The sequence below is a fragment of the Gobio gobio genome, assembly GCF_949357685.1.
Source record: "Gobio gobio genome assembly, chromosome: 1".
Lineage (NCBI taxonomy): Eukaryota > Metazoa > Chordata > Actinopteri > Cypriniformes > Gobionidae > Gobio > Gobio gobio.
In genome coordinates this window covers 74,635,546-74,656,675 of record NC_137097.1, presented here as the reverse complement: position 1 = coordinate 74,656,675, position 21,130 = coordinate 74,635,546, and the positions used below count along the sequence as shown (strand labels likewise).

The 21,130-nt window shown below is 46.0% G+C and overlaps 1 protein-coding gene across 2 annotated transcripts; it reads left to right on the top strand.

The window, feature by feature from the left end:
* Window positions 1–8,342: 8,342 nt before the first annotated feature.
* LOC307125073 (uncharacterized protein) lies at window positions 8,343–19,180 on the top strand. Of its 2 annotated transcripts, none has more exons than XM_079814686.1 (3): window positions 8,343–8,418; window positions 16,604–16,667; window positions 16,750–19,180. In XM_079814686.1, exon 3 carries the CDS (start codon window positions 16,890–16,892, stop codon window positions 18,336–18,338), a length of 1,449 nt encoding a protein of 482 aa, XP_079670812.1. In that variant the 5' UTR covers window positions 8,343–8,418; window positions 16,604–16,667; window positions 16,750–16,889; the 3' UTR covers window positions 18,339–19,180. The 2 variants fall into 2 exon arrangements, with proteins under 2 accessions (XP_079670812.1, XP_079670813.1); XM_079814687.1 differs by lacking the exon at window positions 8,343–8,418 and adding an exon at window positions 11,211–11,267 and having other exon boundaries at window positions 16,750–19,174.
* The last annotated feature ends 1,950 nt before the right edge of the window (window positions 19,181–21,130 follow it).

Here is a 21,130-nt window from a genome sequence, read left to right as displayed (position 1 = left end):
CGAAGGTTATGGCGCGGGCAGTGGGTCGTGCGATGTCCATTATGGTGGTCCAGGAGCGCCATCTCTGGCTGTGTCTGGCTGACATGCGGGAAACCGACAAGATCAGGTTCCTTAATTCCCCCATGTCCCAGACTGGCCTCTTCGGCGACGCGGTCCAGAACTTCGCCCAACAGTTCACGGCCGCACACAGAAGCAGACTGAGGCGATCAGTCACATCCTGCCTCGGCGGTCAGCTGCTGTCTCCACCCCGCCGCCGGCAGCGCCTCAGCCTGCTCGTCGCCGAGGGCGGCCGCCTGCGTCTGCCTCCGCTCCCGCATCGCAGCAGCAGCCAAGCGACGTCGTGGAGCCGGACGCAAGCAGGCCGCCCCGCCCGTCCAGGCCCCTGCCAAGAAGAGGGGTGGCAAGAGTAAGGGGAAGCGGCCCTGAGACGGGCGACCCGGAGATGGGGAGGATTGCTCTTCAGGAGACGGTGACTGCACCGCTCCATCCCCCGGAGGAGGGCCGGGTGGAGAATCTTGTGTTCTGTTTTGTCTCTGTTCCGCCGCTGGTCCCAGCACCGGCGGTACCCAAATTTTCAATAAAACAGCAATTTCCTCCATGTCTGGGTCCCAAGGGGGTGCGGAGAGTGATGGCCGGTCAAACGCCGGACCACACTCATCCTCCCCACTCGCCAGCAGGCAGCAGTGGACGTCCACCCGCGTCCCTCCTGCCCTCAGGTGGAATCAGGTAAGTGTTGCACAGCACACTCACACCCCGCTGTGGGCCGCCTCCACGAGACAGCCACCCCAGCCTGGTACCTGCATTCCACCTCGCTGCCCCACGGTGGGTACGCCAGTGGTCCCTATGGTCCCGCTTGCACTTTCTCTGCGAGCCTGGCTAGAGCTCCGCAGTCCGTCTCGTTGGCTCATTCGGACCATCAGGCTCGGCTATGCGATTCAGTTCGCCCGGCGCCCCCCCCCCCAGGTTCAACGGCGTCCGCTTCACTTTGATGAAAGCTGCAGATGCCCATGTCCTCCGTGCGGAGATATCAGTCCTACTGGCGAAGGACGCGATAGAGCCGGTCCCTCCAGCCGATATGAAGACTGGCTTCTACAGCCCGTACTTCATAGTACCCAAGAAAACCGGTGGGTTACGACCAATCTTGGACCTGCGAGTCCTGAATCGGAGCCTCCACAAGCTACCGTTCAAGATGCTCATGCAGAAACGCATTTTCGAGTGCATCCGTCCCCAAGATTGGTTTGCAGCGATCGACCTGAAGGACGCGTACTTTCATGTCTCGATTCTTCCTCGACACAGGCCGTTCCTGCGCTTTGCGTTCGAGGGTCGAGCATATCAGTACAAAGTCCTGCCCTTCGGGCTGGCCCTGTCCCCCCCTGTGTTCACGAAGGTCACGGAGGGGGCCCTTGTGCCCATGAGAGAACAGGGCGTTCGCATCCTCAACTATCTCGACAACTGGCTCATTCTAGCACAGTCCAGGGATCAGTTGTGCGAACACAGGGACCTGGTGCTCAGACACCTCAGCCAGTTGGGTCTTCGGGTCAACTGGGAGAAGAGCAAACTCGCTCCCGTGCAGAGGATCTCTTTTCTCGGTATGGAGTTGGATTCGGTCGAACGGACTGCGCGCCTCACAGAGGAGCGCGTCCAGTCGATGCTGAACTGCCTGAACACGTTTCAGGGCAGGATGGCGGTTCCACTGAAACATTTTCAGAGGCTCCTGGGGCATATGGCAACCGCTTCGGCAGTAACTCCGCTCGGCCTGCTTCATATGAGACCGCTTCAGCATTGGCTACACGGCCGAGTCCCGAGATGGGCGTGGCAACGTGGCACTCACCGGGTGAGCATCACAACGGCCTGCCGCCAATCCTTCAGCCCATGGTCAGACCCCTCGTTCCTTCGGGCCGGAGTGCCCCTGGAACAGGTGTCCAGGCACGCTGTGGTTTTCACGGATGCCTCTGCCATGGGCTGGGGAGCCACGTACAACGGGCATGCAGTGTCAGGGGTTTGGACGGGCCCGCACCTGCATTAGAACATCTCTGAGGTCACAGAGACCGGTGATGGCAGTGTGTGCCGCCCCCCGGGCCACGCCGCTCTCGTCCCTCTCTGTCGCCAGCCTCCTCTCAGAGCAGACCCCAGTGGAACATGCGTCCTTCCCTGGTCTCCTCTGTCAGGATGCAGCCGTTAACCGTGCCCCCACGCCGGGACGCTACGCCTCCCATGTCCGGGCCGATAACGCTGCCTCGCTGCCCCACCCTGGGAACGTCTGTGGTTCGAGCGACCCCGTTGGTCAGTTCCTGGAGCCTGGCTTCAGCTTCAGGGGCTGTCCGCTGGGTCGCGAAGGCCATCAGGCTCGGCTATGCGATTCAGTTCGCGCAGGCTCCTCCCCGCTCTGGGGAGTTCGCTGTACCGTGATCGGGGCCAACGCCCCCGTCACACGTGCGGAGGTTGCCAGCCTACTGGCGAAGGGTGCAATCGAGCCTGTCCCTCCAGCCGAAATGAAGTCGGGCTTCCTTAGCCCTTACTTCATTGTACCCTAGGAAACCGGTGGGTTACGGCCAGTCCTGGACCTGCCCGTCCTGAACCGATCCCTTCACAGGCTTCCGTTCAGGAAGTCGGTAGTGAACGCCTCCTCGGACGCGTTCGTCCGGTAGATTGGTTGCAGCGATCGACCTGAAGGACGCTTACTTTCATGTCTCCTTCCTCGATGCGGACCGTTCCTTCGGTTTGCCTCGAGGGGCGGACATTCAGTACGCAGTCCCCCCATTCGGGCAGCTCTGTCCCCTCGTGACTCTACGTAGTCTATCAAGGCAGCCCTTGCGCCACTCAGGCAGCACGGGGTTCGCATCCTGAACTACTTTGATGACTGGCTCATACTGGGTCACTCTCGTAAGCAGGTCTGCGGACACAGAGTCCAAGTGCTCCGGCACTTAGCCCGTCTGGGCCTTCAGGTCGACTGGGAGAAGAGCGACTCTGCCCTGTGCAGAGGATCTCTTTTCTCAGTATGGTTTCCGACTCGGTCGCCAGGTGCGTGCTGCTTACCAGCGAGTGCGCACGCAGTCTCTGCTGACTTGCCTCCATCAATTCAAGGGCAAGAGTGCGGTTCCACTGAACTTTTTCAGAGGCTCCTGGGGCATATGGCATCTGTAGCCGCGGTGACGCCGCTCGGATTGCTTCATATGAGACCGCTTCAGCATTGGCTTCGCGATCGAGTCCCGAGGTGGGCATGGCAGTCTGGCATGCTCCGGGTACAAGTGACTCGGGCCTGCCTTCAGACACTCACCCCGTGGTCGAACGTCAGTTTTCTACGGGCCGGTGTGCCCTTAGAACAAGTTTCCTGGCATGTTGTCGTATCGACGGATGCCTCTGCCTCGGGTTGGGGTGCCATGTGCAATGGACAAGCAGCCGCTGGCTCCTGGAAACAGGACCCCAGCGCCTTCTGCATGTCTATTGCCTCGAGTTACTGGCAGTACGACGTTGCTGAGGGGTCAACATGTGCTTGTCAGGACAGACAACACGGCCGCGGTCTACGCTCCCGCTGTATGTCTCAACTCGCCCGCCACCTCGCTTTATGGAGTCAGAAGCGCCTGAGGTCCCTTCGTGCTGTCCATATTCCAGGAGCCCTGAACCATGCAGCCGTCGAGCTCACGGTTTCAGCCACTCCCGGGAGAATGGTGACTCCATCCCCTGACGGCCAGCTGATTGGGAACAGTTCGGGACGCGCAGGTAGACCTGTTTGTCTCCCACGACTCTTCCCACTGCAGCCTGTTCTATTCCCTGACGAGGGCACGCTCGGCACGGATGCACTGGCGCACAGCTGGCCGCGGGGGCGACGCAAATATGCGTTCCCCCCCAGTGAGCCTACTCGCACAGCTCCTGTGCAAGATCAGGGAGGACAAGGAGCAGGTCCTTCTGGTCGCCCCGTACTGGCACGGCCGGACCTGGTTCCCTGAACTCTTACTCCTTGCGACAGCCCCTCCCTGGCCTATTCCTCTGAGACACTCAGAGACGGGGCACCCTATGGCAGCCGTGTCCCGATCTTGGAGCCTCCACGTGTGGCTCCTGGATGGGACGCGGCAGGTTTGAGTGGCCTGCCACCTCCGGTGGTCGCCACCATCACTTCCGCTAGGGCAGAGTCCACTCGGCATGCCTATGCGTTGAGGTGGAACCTCTTCGTCACCTGGTGCTCTTCCCGCCAAGAAGACCCCTGGAAATGCCCGATCGGGTCTGTGCTATCGTTCCTCCAAGAGGGGGTTGGAGCGAAGGCTCTCTCCCTCCACCTTAAAGTTTATGTGGCCGCAATATCTGCCTACCACGATCTCTTGGGGGACAAAAAGGTAAGTCAGCACGACCTGATCATCAGGTTCCTGAGGGGAGCGAGGAGACTGAATCCTCCTCGCCCTCCTCTCGTTCCCTCTTGGGACCTCGCAGTAGTTCTAAGTGCTCTGCAGAGGCCTCCCTTTGAGCCTTTGCTGTCGGTTGATATTAAGTTCTGTCGATGTAGACGGCTCTGCTGACCGCATTGGCCTCTCTTAAGAGGGTCGGGGACCTGCAGGCATTTTCGGTTGACGAAGCGTGCCTGGAATTCGGGCCGGCTAACTCTCACGTGATCCTGAGGCCCCGGCCTGGATATGTGCCCAAGGTTCCCACCACTCCGTTCAGAGACCAGGTGGTGAACCTGCAAGCGCTGCCTTTGGAGGAGGCAGACCCAGCCTTGGCACTGCTCTGTCCAGTACGCGCCCTCCGCGCTTACGTAGACAGCACGCAGTGTTTCAGGACCTCAGACCAGCTCTTGTCTGTTATGGTGGAGAGCGGAAGGGAAGAGCTCTCTCAAAGCAAAGGCTGTCTCACTGGTTAGTGGACACCATTGTTTTGGCATACCAGCAGCAAGGCCGACCATGTCCCCTTGGGGTTAGGGCACACTCCACTCGGAGTGTGGCCTCCTCTTGGGCTTTAGCGCATGGCGCCTCGCTAACAGACATCTGCAGAGCTGCAGGCTGGGCGACACCGAACACATTCGCCAGATTCTACAATCTCCGATTGGAGCCAGTGTCCGACTATGTACTCGCCCCCCCGAGGGGCCGGTAATGGGCCAGGCTCAGGTGTCTTCGCTTGCTCGCCATTCCACTCCACGGACTGGATACGTGCAATATTTTCCCTCAGGTGAGCTTCCCCGAGAGCCCTGAGTTTCCTCCAGCACCGCTTACGCCGATACCTGTGTGTCTGCCCTCCCTCGTGTCCGGCCAGGTGCCCCGTGTGCATGGTTCCCCTCCGGCGACCCCCACACGAGTATTTCCACCGTTAGCCTCCCTTGCGAGCAGGTGTCTTTCCCTTGGCAAGCCCCTGCCACCCTAGGGTTAAAAATTCCACCTGCGGCTGGTACCCTAGAGTTTTCCATATGCAGCCCTTAGCGGGTCATATGTGTACTCTTAAGTCCTCCCTACGGGCAGGCATCTTGGCATTCCCTCACTGGAATATGCTTCCCAGTGTACCTTGGTATTCCTGTGTTAAGCATGAGTCCTTCGTCCGTATTAGTCTTACGACAGGGAACTCACACTTACGCAGGGCACTGGAAGACAGCTGAGTGGCGAGATTATATTGAACCCCCATTCGTTAGTCACTAACGTACGTCGTAGTGACTGAACGAAAGGGAACGTCTCGGTTACGGATGTAACCCTTCCGTTCCGGATGTACATTCCGTTGCCACTTCAGCTGTGCTACCTGGAACGCAGGAGTTCAGTCTTGGCTCCTCAAGCAGGTAACATAATGCGATATTGCCACGTACCTCCTTATATACTCACGCGGTGAGGCGGAGTTACGTATGCAAATTCCGCATGCCCCATGGCATTGGCACGCCATTGGGCGTTTTCTCTATGCTCGAAGATGATAGGCTTCTAGGCGAAACCCCCATTCGTTAGTCACTAACGTACGTCTCCGTTCCCTCCTCAGGGAACGAGGGTTACATCCGTAACCGAGACGTTGGTCTTAATGTCTTTAACAGAGAGATTCGAATCTCACAATTAGCAGATGACTCCACTTTATTCTTAAAAGATAAAGAGTTTCTCCAGTTTTAACTACAATTAATGCTTTCTCTAATACTTCTGGACTCAAACTTAATTTATCCAAATGTGAAATTATTTGTTTATTTGACAATATAGAGACTGAAATTGAAAATATACCAGTTAAAAATGAAGTGAAATATTTGGGGATTCATATAACGAAAAATGTAATTAATAGACAATTTCTGAATTTTTCTCCACGATTATCCAAAACAAAATATATTTTTAATAGTTGGCTCCAAAGAGATTTGTCCATTTTAGGCAGAGTCTTTTTATCCAAAACAGATGGATTGTCTATATTTGTGTACCCTTCCCTGTCTTTAGCAGTAGATAATAACACCTCAAAAAATATTGATTATCTGGAATAATAAATCTCACAAATTAAATAAATATATTATAGCAAACAAAAGGAGTGGGGGGGTCTTGAAGTCCTGAATTTTGATGATACTAACAACACATTCAAAATTAATTGGTTGAAGAAATGCTTGCTTGCTTGTGTCAGAATCTATGTGGTATTGTATCCCTAATAATATATTTAAAAGGGTAGGTGGCCTCTCTTTTTTGATGAAATGTAACTACTCCACTGGTAAATTACCCATTAAATTGGCTAAATTTCATCAGCAAGCTCTGTTAGCCTGGATAATGGTTTACAGCCACAACTTTCCCCCCGCAAAACCATCTTATGGAATAATTCAGATATTAAAATTAGAAATAGATACATTTTTTTGATAAATGGTTCATCTGTGGTTCATCTGACATCTGTCATTTGTTTTTCTCTTGTAAGGTATCATCAATTTTCTGGAATGATTTGAGCTCTTATTGTTTTTCTAAAATTAATATGAACTGTAATCTATGCATTAAGGATGTCATTTGTCTTTTTGAAAACCCAAACAAATCTTTAGAATCTTCTGTTAACTTCCTTATCCTTGTGGCAAAGTTTTATTTTCACAAAGGTTTCTTAAATTTCTTAAGACTTCTTATGCGAAGTAGAGTATTTAATCAAATCACTAAGGATAATTGAAAATAGAAAATGTACATATTTTTTGAAGAAATATGATGAGATCTTTCATGTTACATGATTATTTTCTGTTTGGCCTTTTTTTTTTTTTTTTTTTTTTTTTTTTCTCTCTCTGTATGTTCCGTTCTTTTTATTTATTTCCATTTTTACCCTATGATTGTGCTAAATTATTTTACTTGTATATTAAGCATATTGTTGGAAAGTGATAGATTTATAAGAGAGGTGTGTTTGCACTATTGTAATTTGTTTCTTCTTGAATAAAAAAAATAAATAAAAAATAAAAAAACTCAGATAGACGTCCATTTGTCTGGCGTCCCTCGCCCATGAAACCGCATGAAACATATTGAAGAACATAAAATAGTTAACCGATCAAAGCCAGTTTTTATTAAATGCTGAGGCTCTTACTAACAGCAGGCACATCGTATGAGTAAACTATTTTATTTTTATATAATTTTTGTATGCATGTATATTTCTGGAATTTTGATGGGGGCGGCGCCCCAGCCCTCTATTGACCAGCCGCCACTGCAAATGACAGAAATAAAGTCAGTATGGTTTGTAACGAGATATGTAATGTCTTTTCAGTTGATTTCCCTTTTGTGCCCTTAAGAGGCTTGTTGTTTTTTGAGTCAAGGGTTGGGGAGGAGCTGCAAACGGAGACTGGAAGTCAGACACTTTCTGCTTCCCCTAGTGACGCTCACGTACTTTATCACAGCTGAAGTCAAATAAATGCAATATTTGTCAAATACACCGACATTTCAGAGACATTTTTATTCAATACTTGCATCTCAAAATGCTTTTATGATGCAAAATTAATGTAAACGTCAGTTGTGTTTTAAGGGATTAAACACAGAGATGCATTGATTAGAAATGAAACATTTCAACAAGCAACTGTGTGTTTGCACATAATTATAATCTTGAACAGCATTTTGATCAGTAAATGTTGTCAAATATTTGATATAATAAATGTGCATTAATGTTACAGTATTTTTTATAATGTTAATAGATCTGAAGAGAGTCCTTACCTTGTCTGTCCTCTAGAAACAGGAATGTCTGTTGGCGTCTGTGCAGTCTCGCAACTGAAACACCCCTCAACAGCTATTCAGCTCTGTTTTTCAGTAAATGACTCGCATGGAGGAGTGCTTCAGTGGCAAGACTGCCAACAGACATTGGTGGGCGCCTGGGCAGTCCTAATATCATTGGCTCCTTCTGAAATGCCAGGCAGTGCCGTGGGAGGGAAAAAAGCATAAGGTCTTGCAACTGAAACACTCCTCAATGTGAGGAAGTTACTGGACTCCTACTGAACACTGAAGATTGCATGATTTTCTGTATTTTTAGAGGACAGACAAGGTAAGGACTCTCTTCAGTTCTGTTAACATTTTAATAATACTGTAACAATATACATTTAATATATAAAATATTTGGCTTGAGGCGAGACACTACAGGTGAATATGGATCTTAAATTAGAAGATAAAACTTCTCCAGTTTATTACCGTTTTACTATTGGTGCTTGTAGGTGCTACTGAAGTGGATATCTGACTCTGAGTGTGAGAAAAACCTACAAACACTCATAAGAGTCACACAAACTGCAAACAAACTGTCCCTGTTTGTTATATGTCCATCTATAACTAATTGAATCTAATTCGCTAAGGGGGTTTCGTCATCTAATCTGTTGTTTACTTTCTTTTTACTAGCTCTCGCAAGTGACAGCTGTTGCCATCTTTTCTGTGAATGTTTAAGAGCTGATTTAGGAGTTGTCAGTTCTACAAAGGAAATGGCCAAATTTTAGACAGCGCTGCAGGAAACTGATAGCTTTACAATGACACCAGGCACGACATGTCACGGGGAGGGAGAGGGCACCAGGCACGACATGTCACGGGGAGGGAGAGGGCACCAGGCACGACATGTCACGGGGAGGGAGAGGGCACCAGGCACGACATGTCACGGGGAGGGAGAGAGCACCATGCACGACATGTCACGGGGAGGGAGAGGGCACCAGGCACGACATGTCACGGGGAGGGAGAGGGCACCAGGCACGACATGTCACGGGGAGGGAGAGGGCACCATGCACAACATGTCACGGGGAGGGAGAGGGCACCAGGCACGACATGTCACGGGGAGGGAGAGGGCACCATGCACGACATGTCACGGGGAGGGAGAGGGCACCATGCACAACATGTCACGGGGAGGGAGAGGGCACCATGCACGACATGTCACGGGGAGGGAGAGGGCACCAGGCACGACATGTCACGGGGAGGGAGAGGGCACCAGGCACGACATGTCACGGGGAGGGAGAGGGCACCATGCACGACATGTCACGGGGAGGGAGAGGGCACCAGGCACGACATGTCACGGGGAGGGAGAGGGCACCAGGCACGACATGTCACGGGGAGGGAGAGGGCACCAGGCACGACATGTCACAGGGAGGGAGAGAGCACCAGGCACGACATGTCACGGGGAGGGAGAGGGCACCAGGCACGACATGTCACAGGGAGGGAGAGAGCACCAGGCACGACATGTCACGGGGAGGGAGAGTCAAGTTTATTTATATAGCGCTTTTAACAATGTAGATTGTTCCAAAGCAGCTTTACAGAGTTAAACAGTAAAATAATGCAGCATATTTTTATTAAGCTGTATAGTCATTTGATGTCATCAGTTTAAAGAGGGCACCATGCACGACATGTCTGGGGGAGGGAAAGGGCACCAGGCACGACATGTCACGGGGTTTAGAATCTTCTGTTAACTTCCTTATCCTTGTGGCAAAGTTTTATTTTCACAAACAAAGGTTTCTTAAGTTTCTTAAGACTTCTTATGCGAAGTAGAGTATTTAATCAAATCACTAAGGATAATTGAAAATAGAAAATGTACATATTTTTTGAAGAAATATGATGAGATCTTTCATGTTACATGATTATTTTCTGTTTGGCCTTTTTTTTTTTTTTTTTTTTTTTTTTTTCTCTCTCTCCGTATGTTCCATTCTTTTTATTTATTTCCATTTTTACCCTATGATTGTGCTAAATTATTTTACTTGTATATTAAGCATATTGTTGGAAAGTGATAGATTTATAAGAGAGGTGTGTTTGCACTATTGTAATTTGTTTCTTCTTGAATAAAAAAAATAAATAAAAAATAAAAAAACTCAGATAGACGTCCATTTGTCTGGCGTCCCTCGCCCATGAAACCGCATGAAACATATTGAAGAACATAAAATAGTTAACCGATCAAAGCCAGTTTTTATTAAATGCTGAGGCTCTTACTAACAGCAGGCACATCGTATGAGTAAACTATTTTATTTTTATATAATTTTTGTATACATGTATATTTCTGGAATTTTGATGGGGGCGGCGCCCCAGCCCTCTATTGACCAGCCGCCACTGCAAATGACAGAAATAAAGTCAGTATGGTTTGTAACGAGATATGTAATGTCTTTTCAGTTGATTTCCCTTTTGTGCCCTTAAGAGGCTTGTTGTTTTTTGAGTCAAGGGTTGGGGAGGAGCTGCAAACGGAGACTGGAAGTCAGACACTTTCTGCTTCCCCTAGTGACGCTCACGTACTTTATCACAGCTGAAGTCAAATAAATGCAATATTTGTCAAATACACCGACATTTCAGAGACATTTTTATTCAATACTTGCATCTCAAAATGCTTTTATGATGCAAAATTAATGTAAACGTCAGTTGTGTTTTAAGGGATTAAACACAGAGATGCATTGATTAGAAATGAAACATTTTAACAAGCAACTGTGTGTTTTTACATAATTATAATCTTGAACAGCATTTTGATCAGTAAATGTTGTCAAATATTTGATATAATAAATGTGCATTAATGTTACAGTATTTTTTATAATGTTAATAGATCTGAAGAGAGTCCTTACCTTGTCTGTCCTCTAGAAACAGGAATGTCTGTTGGCGTCTGTGCAGTCTCGCAACTGAAACACCCCTCAACAGCTATTCAGCTCTGTTTTTCAGTAAATGACTCGCATGGAGGAGTGCTTCAGTGGCAAGACTGCCAACAGACATTGGTGGGCGCCTGGGCAGTCCTAATATCATTGGCTCCTTCTGAAATGCCAGGCAGTGCCGTGGGAGGGAAAAAAGCATAAGGTCTTGCAACTGAAACACTCCTCAATGTGAGGAAGTTACTGGACTCCTACTGAACACTGAAGATTGCATGATTTTCTGTATTTTTAGAGGACAGACAAGGTAAGGACTCTCTTCAGTTCTGTTAACATTTTAATAATACTGTAACAATATACATTTAATATATAAAATATTTGGCTTGAGGCGAGACACTACAGGTGAATATGGATCTTAAATTAGAAGATAAAACTTCTCCAGTTTATTACCGTTTTACTATTGGTGCTTGTAGGTGCTACTGAAGTGGATATCTGACTCTGAGTGTGAGAAAAACCTACAAACACTCATAAGAGTCACACAAACTGCAAACAAACTGTCCCTGTTTGTTATATGTCCATCTATAACTAATTGAATCTAATTCGCTAAGGGGGTTTCGTCATCTAATCTGTTGTTTACTTTCTTTTTACTAGCTCTCGCAAGTGACAGCTGTTGCCATCTTTTCTGTGAATGTTTAAGAGCTGATTTAGGAGTTGTCAGTTCTACAAAGGAAATGGCCAAATTTTAGACAGCGCTGCAGGAAACTGATAGCTTTACAATGACACCAGGCACGACATGTCACGGGGAGGGAGAGGGCACCAGGCACGACATGTCACGGGGAGGGAGAGGGCACCAGGCACGACATGTCACGGGGAGGGAGAGGGCACCAGGCACGACATGTCACGGGGAGGGAGAGAGCACCATGCACGACATGTCACGGGGAGGGAGAGGGCACCAGGCACGACATGTCACGGGGAGGGAGAGGGCACCAGGCACGACATGTCACGGGGAGGGAGAGGGCACCATGCACGACATGTCACGGGGAGGGAGAGGGCACCAGGCACGACATGTCACGGGGAGGGAGAGGGCACCAGGCACGACATGTCACGGGGAGGGAGAGAGCACCATGCACGACATGTCACGGGGAGGGTGAGGGCACCAGGCACGACATGTCACGGGGAGGGAGAGGGCACCAGGCACGACATGTCACGGGGAGGGAGAGGGCACCAGGCACGACATGTCACGGGGAGGGAGAGGGCACCAGGTACGACATGTCTGGTGGAGGGAAAGGGCACCAGGTACGACATATCTGGTGGAGGGAAAGGGCACCAGGTACGACATGTCACGGGGAGGGAGAGGGCACCAGGTACGACATGTCACGGGGAGGGAGAGGGCACCAGGCACGACATGTCACGGGGAGGGAGAGGGCACCAGGTACGACATGTCACGGGGAGGGAGAGGGCACCAGGCACGACATGTCTGGTGGAGGGAAAGGGCACCAGGTACGACATGTCACGGGGAGGGAAAGGGCACCAGGTACGACATGTCACGGGGAGGGAGAGGGCACCAGGCACGGCATGTCACGGGGAGGGTGAGGGCACCATGCACAACATGTCTGGGGGAGGGAAAGGGCACCAGGCACGACATGTCACGGGGAGGGAGAGGGCACCAGGCACGACATGTCACGGGGAGGGTGAGGGCACCAGGCACGACATGTCACGGGGAGGGTGAGGGCACCATGCACGACATGTCACGGGGAGGGAGAGGGCACCAGGCACGACATGTCTGGTGGAGGGAAAGGGCACCAGGTACGACATGTCACGGGGAGGGAGAGGGCACCAGGCACGGCATGTCACGGGGAGGGGGAGGGGCGTTTTTTATTTCTGATTAGCCTTTTCTCCACTATGATACATCTATCAAACAAAATCAAAAAGCACCACAAAACAAAAGACAGAGGAATTTATACGTAATTGTTTACATTGACCTCAATGCAGTTTCTTGGGTTTTTCCAGAGGAACTAATAGACAGATAATGCTGGTTTCTTCATTTTTCACCATGCTTGGACATTCATCCTTCCTTTTCCTCCTTTTGGTTTAGGATCTTGTCTTATATGTGTGCGTGTGTATGTATCTGGGAGTGTGTTTGTAAGTTCACCAATATTTATATAATAATCTTCCTTTACAAGTTGCCAGCCACCGCAAGGGTTTTTGATCATTTTCAAAAAAAAATGAATGGCCCATAGAATATTTTGTTGTATGAATATCTGAGCAAACAAAAAAAAGAGCAGACCCTCTGCTTAAAAAACAAAGTTTTATTCTAGCTTCATGCATTCCTTTTTTATCACAACTGTAATATGGGTAAGTTTCATAAAAAAGCAACAGTTTGAACAAAAAGCTGAGAAAATCACGTTTTTGTCAAAGACTACATCCAGATCAGATTCAGAGCGATGATCAAACACAGATGGAGTAGATTGAGTCCATCAACACCCTAATGTTTGCACAGTCCTGTAGCTCGTCTCATTCAGTGACATTAGGCAGTTTTGATTTATATGATGTTTAATGTTGATGATCACGTTATTTTAAATATGCATCTAATTACATATGATTGCTTGTTTTTTTGTGTGTGTTCTTTGCCTGTGTTTTGATCTGTAGATTCTGTACTTATTCAGAAGATGTGTAATAGTGCCCCAGTGTATAACAGTGAAAACACGGAAACCCAGAAAATTCTGTGTTCGACAGGGAAGCGTTTTCTCACAAATAATGGAAAATTCTGCATTTGGCAGGGAAAGAGTTAAGGGAGCCAACTGGCTCAAAATCGAAAAATTGACCACGGCATGAAAAAACTGTTTTCACCTGGTGTGTCTCACCTTAATAGTTACAGATAAACGTAATGTTGTTTACGATTTTAGTTATGTACAAACACACAGTTCAGATTTAATGCTTGCTTAAAGTTAATTCCCTGGTGTTGAATTAACAATGCTCTGTGTTCATAAGGAAATCACCAGCAGGTGTTAAAGTAACACTGAAGCAGTGTTAAAGTTAATGAGATTATTAAGTGATTAATTCAGTTATGATTGATCATTAGTGATGAACACCTGATGATAATGAGCAAAATCACTGAAGGAAAAAGAAACACAGCCGACTTCAGCCACAGCCTTAGATGAAATCAACTGAAAAGACATCCAGTCTCTCTTATTACAAACCAGACTGACTTTATTTCTGTAATTTGTCTACTTTTTTTTTTTTTTTTTTTTTTTTAATTAACAGAGGTTTATATGTTGATGTTTATTGAAAATCAGTGTTTCATTTAGCTGGGCAGTTTGACTCTTGACTTATGTGAGTTTGTGGCATTTGTACCTTTAACAAAACACATAATTTGTTGAAAAAAATTATAATCATAATTAGGTGATGTAGTTTTTGTCATCTTAAATAAAAATGTTTGACTGAACTTAAAATTGGTTATTTGTTGTTAATAGATAATATTCACCAACAATACTTCCTTGACAAAGATCAAACATTCTAAATTTAGATTTTTAAATACATTCTGGGGGGAAAGGGTTTAGAAGCATACATCAAGAATCAGCATATGAATCTCAACAATGGTGACATTGAGGTGTGTGTGTGCGTGTGTGTGTGTGTGTGTGTGTGTGTTAAATGTTCTATGGCAAGAAAGTACTGTTTGTGAAAACCTATTAACATATAACCACTTTTGGTCTATGATGATATCATTTTTTTTCTTTATAATGAAGAAAGATATATCACTTGGCCATCTTTGTTAATGGTTTCTTTTATAACAAATTATGCATTTTAGTAAACACTGTTAAAAAGACCACGAACTCGCATAAGGATCAGTCAAACTGAAGGAACTAAGGAAACTAAATGTAACCCCTCCTGTTCGAACCGCCCCGCTCTAAGCGGGACTCGAACCCGGGTCCGCTGGCATGAGAGTCGGACGCTCTAACAAGGAGGCTAAAGGCTGCAACCTCTAGCGTCAGTCGCTAGAGCATCTCTTGAGATCAGAGGAGTGAGGTTTACTCGCACAGCAACTACTAGCTGGCCTCCGTTACACTCACCCCCCTAAACCTCACTCCCATCCGGGTCACGGCACCAATGTAACCCCTCCTGTTCGAACCGCCCGCTCCAAGCGGGACTCGAACCCGGGTCCGCCAGCATGAGAGTCAGACGCTCTAACAAGGAGGCTAAAGGCTGCAACCTCTAGCGTCAGTCGCTAGAGCGTCTCTTGAGATCAGAGGAGTGAGGTTTACTCGCACAGCAACTACTAGCTGGCCTCCGTTACACTCACCCCCCTAAACCTCACTCCCATCCGGGTCACGGCACCAATGTAACCCCTCCTGTTCGAACCGCCCCGCTCTAAGCGGGACTCGAACCCGGGTCCGCTGGCATGAGAGTCGGACGCTCTAACAAGGAGGCTAAAGGCTGCAACCTCTAGCGTCAGTCGCTAGAGCATCTCTTGAGATCAGAGGAGTGAGGTTTACTCGCACAGCAACTACTAGCTGGCCTCCGTTACATAAATCAAACACTGATCACCATAATGGTGAATTTTCAATAAATCATCAACTTCGAAGGCAGTGTAACCGTTTAATGATCTACAGCCAAATAGTGCAAGCTTTGGTGAGAAATAAACAAATATTTAATCACTGCATTAGTAATTTCTTGCTAGAAATGACATCAGAAGTGGAAAATGTTGGTCAAAAATGTACATTTACACATAAACTGACCAGCAAACACAACTTTCGGATGCCATCTTGTTTTCCAGCTCAACTGTCATAGAATGGAAAGCACAGGATTGTGGGATATCAAAGGCAGCGAAGGATTCAAATGCTGCCTTCAAAAATCGATCAGGTGAAGGTCTTTCAGGAGACAGGAAGTGACGCTAACATTAGATTCGAATGTGCCTTGGTGCCTTCCTGCCATGAATTGTGTCTTCCGAAAGCAGCATTTTCCAGGTTTCGGACGCAGTGGTTCTCTTTCCGTCAGTGATTCTGCTCATTATCATCAGGTGTCTTCAATAATCAAACAGTCATCACTCAATTACTCACTTAAGTATCTTATTAACTCCAACACTGCTTCAGTGTTACTTTAACACCTGCTGGTGATTTCCAGCTAAACACAGGGGAATTTACTGTGTGCCTTTCTAAACTAGTGTGCTAATAATAATACTGGGGACTCATTACAATTGTCTAAGAAGAATTCCTAAAGTAAAGTAAACCAAATCATAAAACAGCTTATCACTGCATCAGCAACTACACTGCATTTAAAGCAAGCAACATGCAGCATATCATCAGTGCTTTTTGGTCTTCTGCTGAAGCACAGGCTCTACTCTCCAGCGGTAATCTCACACAACAGAAACCCTTTAAACTCTAGCGTAACAGAACATTAAACACAAACAGATCAACCCTATAGATGAATGTCAGAAAAGAAGTCAGTCTGGTTTGTAATAAGAGAGATATAATGTCTTCTTTTATCTTCAGTTGATTTCATCTAAGGCTGTGGCCGAAGGCTTAATTTGTAGTTCTTGTGTTTCTTTGTCCTTCAGTGATTCTGCTTGTACAATGTTCTTAATGAAACATTTTTCTGTTTTAGTACATAATAAAATCTATGTGTGTGTGTGTGTGTGTTTGGCAGAAGAGAACTGATGTAAAATCAGAGAAGCGGATGTTTCTGTTTGTCCGGTCACAAGCCTGTTGATGTGAGTATATTTTCTCTTCTCAATTAATTTAATTCCTGAATTAAGAAGAATTTCAACACAAAGTTTGTTTGTTTGTTTCCAGATGTGAACACATTATTTTAGAAAAACCTAAAGATCCTTGTTGAAGACCTTTAAATAAGCAATAATATCCTACAAGACTGAGTCAAGGAGGATTTATTCTTTAACTCTGTTCTTAAATTCCCTCTGTTGAACAAGATCAAGATGAGTTTGACCTCAAAAAGGCATCTTTCTGAATCTCCTAGAAATGGTAAAACCACTCGTGAAAAAGGGGGGAGAAACCCACCAGATGTCACTTTAGAGTACTTAGTTGAGGATTTGTTATTGTTTTTTAATATGTCTCGGTGCTTACATGCTGCTAATAATGCGATTAAAAAGAAATATGCGATTGAAAGGGAGAATGGTAATCTCTGGCCAGAGGATGATATCAAACGAGCTTGGGGAAAAGCAACAAGAATGGAGATGAAACCAAGCAAAAGAAAACACTGGGCTCGCGTGATAATGATCCAGGTGATAAAAAGATGGTTGTATGAAAGAAAAGAGAAAGTTGAAAGAGAGAATGAAAGAGGGGAAGCAGAAAATGTTGATCTGTTAACTGATGTTCATCAAGCTTGTGGAACAGAAGAAAGCATGACAGGAGAAACACGAGAGAGATCAAATAAACCAAACCGTGCTGAGAAGAAGATGATGACTAAAGGGAAACAAAAACAAGCTCCCAAACCCAATTCTGGACCAGCTGCATCTACACACAAACCAACATCACAAACACAGCCTTCAACTCCAAAAAACAGAGAGCAACATGGAAATACGCCTAAAAACAGACCACCCATCAGCATACGGATCCCACTCTCTGTCGTATCTGACGATGAACCTGAAAAATACAAATCCACCTCTTTTGAAAATTGTTCAAATGCCTATACATTAATAGACAGAGTTCCTACACGCACTGAAATAAGGAAAAGAAAATCTTACATCATGTCATACAACAGTGAAACCAAGAATGCTGTCTGGGTGTATGAGATATTGAACAGGGAAACTTTAAAGGACAGCTGTGAGGAGCACATGCGCTTTGGAATGAATGAAATCGAGGACAAAGACTATAATCAAGGTCATCTTGCTGCGGCTGCCAATCACAGGTGGTGTCAGGAAGCCTATCATGACACTTTTTTGATGAGCAACATGGCACCACAGGAGAAGAGTTTAAACAAACGCTCATGGAGTGAATTGGAGAAGTATTGTAGAGATATAGTTATGAAGGACCAAGTCCGTAATGTCCATGTGTACACTGGACCACTTTACCTGGGAAAGAAGTTAGTGTTATTTACATTGAATAACTCAAGTAGAGCAGTGCCAACTCACTTCTTTAAGGTAGTAATTGTGGAGAAAACCGATGGGACAGTAGAAGAGCCAGAATGTTATGTGATGCCCAAAGAGAAAAACACAATTCCTCAGACACAACAGACACAGACAATAATAGAACTCCTAGACAAATTTAAGATGAGCATTGCAGATTTTGAGAACCTGTCTAAGATAAACTTCAGAGATATTTCTAGTTGCAATTCTTCGAATATTCCAGTAAAATGGACAGGAGAAGATAAAAGTGGAAAGTCACTAAGTGTTGATTTTGTCGTCCGCTCAAAACAAGGATTCTAGTTGTTTGCGCAGTTCATTTAAAGAAAATAAGCTGAAACAACACAAATCTTTAGTTTGCGCTCAATTTTCTTACATTAAATGAAATTTGTAAAATGTTACGTTAACCTAAACCATTTGTGTTGAGAATAGAAACTGAGCAGTGTGTTTCCAATTCCCAGCATGCTTTGCATAAGGATAGATCAGGAGACTAAGGCCCGGTCCCAAATGGCACACTTCATGTGCACTTTCGGTCTTGTGGACAATGGCTGCCTCGTGCGTGTGTCCGTTAAGTCCACGAGAACGCAGAGAGTCCCATTTGTCATTTTAGGTCTCAGAAGGGTGCTCGCGAGCGACCCCTTTGAGGTTAATATGCGCCCTCGATGCGCACTTCTGGTGCGGGTTAGACTTCTTCCCGACAGTCAAAGCGACATTACGTCATGAAAGTGCGGACTCAGAGGAAGGCCGTGAGGGTTTAGGGTGCCATTTGGGACAGGGCCATAATGTTACAGTAATATTATTACTTTTTGCAGTAACTAGTAGTCAAGTCTCCTTCATTTATATAGTGTTTTTTACAATATAGATTGTTTCAAAGCAGCTTCACAGTGATTATAGAAAATTAATGGAGGAGAAATTGTTTTAGCTGTACAGCAAAAAAAAGTTATTGTCCAGCTAAAGTAAGTTTATGATTGATTCATTTCCGTTGTAAGAAATCATTATTTTTACCATTTGTGTGACACCATCCTCAACCAAAATAGAAAAACTCTCAATGCCTTCCAGCCGCTCATCCGCACGGCTAGAGAACCCAAACCCTGAAACAGATTTTGAAATAGATTTGAAACGATATACCTGCTTCGTGTAAACTTAAAAAATAAATAAATAAATGAGAACGGTGATGGCACACACGTAAGCATTACGTGTTTAGTCAGTACGTTTGAGTACGTAGTTTCTCTTTACAAATCGACTGCCAAATTACTTAGTATAACTAATTACTGTTGCCAGAAAGTAATAAGTAATAATGAGTAACTAGTAACAAATTAAATTTTGTTTAATTAAACTGTGCCCCCACATACTTAAAGATGATATTAATGGTGCCTATGTCTGAAATTGACATAGCCAATACCCTGAAACACACTGAGAAAACATTATTTCCCCTCTTCCACGTTTTTCTTATCTCTCTTTAAATGGTTTTTTTCTTTTTAAACAGTGTTGCCAGTATTTTACTGTAAAAAAGTCTGGTAAGGTCTAACAGTGTGTGGAACGCTGCGATGTAAAAATCTTGACAAAAGTTGAAATGACTGATTTTGTTGTGTTGCTTTAGCAAAAATCCACACTGTAAAGGCCTGTTCACACCGGGACGATTTTCGCGCGCGTTTATCGCCGACGTTTAACGCCTCGTGACTAAACAATGGGCGCCAATGTGAGTGTTCACACCGACGCGTAAAACGTCAGGCGTAAAAGCGTCATTTTTAAAAAAACGCCTCGGGTTCGTTTTTTTTTTTTGACGCGGCGCGTTAAAAACTGGCCGACCAATCAGATCGGCGCTTTTGTTCACGTGCCTGGAGCTGCTGAAGTTACAGTAAAACACGACTTGATTTTTATCAATACAGATTAAGTTGTCCTCCCATTGTCTTTATTGATAAAATCTGAATCAAAATATTTATAAACAATTATAATTTATGCTCTCGATAAGCTGTCTGGGTCTGGCGGCGACTCTAGTGCTGTCGGTGGGTGTGACTGGCGGGTCTTTTCGGCATGGACATCTCCGGTTAGGTTGTAGGTTTGCCTGGTCCCTCCCTTGGCCATCTTTGCCGGCGGGCCACTCTCCCATTAAAAGTGACGGTGAAGGAGTGCTGTCTGGGTTGGATGTGGTGTCTCTGGCCGGGAAGCCGACTGGGGTACACCATGGTTTCAACCACAGATTAAAATCTTCATAAAAAAAAAGGGGCAACCAAATGATTCTATCTCCCAGGTCACAGCCAAACCAGGTGAGCTTGGTTTGTAGGTGCCTGTTGTGGTGCCCCAGCATCCTTGGTGGAGGAAGATGCAGCAGAGCACAGAAGGTTAACTGCCTGTATGGGGGATGGGTTCTGGCGGTGTCGGGGAGGGAGACCAGGCTGATTAGAGATGAGAATGGCATCTGTGTTTGTGGGGCCTGTTGGTTGTGCTTGCCGTCGGTGTGGCAGTGACTCCCAGACCCAGAGAGTGATATATATCCAAAAACTATAAAATTGATCCATTATTATTATTATTATTATTATTACTAATAATATTGTTATTTGTATTACTGTTACTGTTATTATTACTACTAATACTGCTAATGCAACTACCATTACTACCATTACTATTACTATTATTATAACTACTTTTACTACAATTATTATTATTTGTATAGTACCTGTATATATATATATTATCTATACATCTATATGTTGTGCTGTTTTTCTTTTTTATTGTTTATTTTATTACATTTTTTCTTTTCTTTTCTTTTACTTGTTTTTTTTGTTTTTTTTTGTGTATATATATATTTTTATCATTATGATTATTATTATTTTTCCCCAAACTGTGTATATTTGTGCCTTGTCTCTCACTTTGTATAAACAGCTGTGTGGTGTTAATAAAAAAAAAAAAAAAAAAAAAACAAACTGGCCGACCAATCAGATCGGCGCTTTTGTTCACGTGCCTGGAGCTGCTGAAGTTACAGTAAAACACGACTTGGTGGCGCTCAAGCACAAAACGGTCTAGCCGAGCACACATTGGCGAAGAAGACAATGCAACGAGGAAAGATGAACGTCGAGCTGCTGGTCTCGTTGGTG

Coding starts and splice junctions, on each gene's coding strand:
- LOC307125073 (XM_079814686.1), top strand. CDS start 16,890: ATGAGTTTGACCTCAAAAAGGCATCTTTCTGAATCTCCTAGAAATGGT.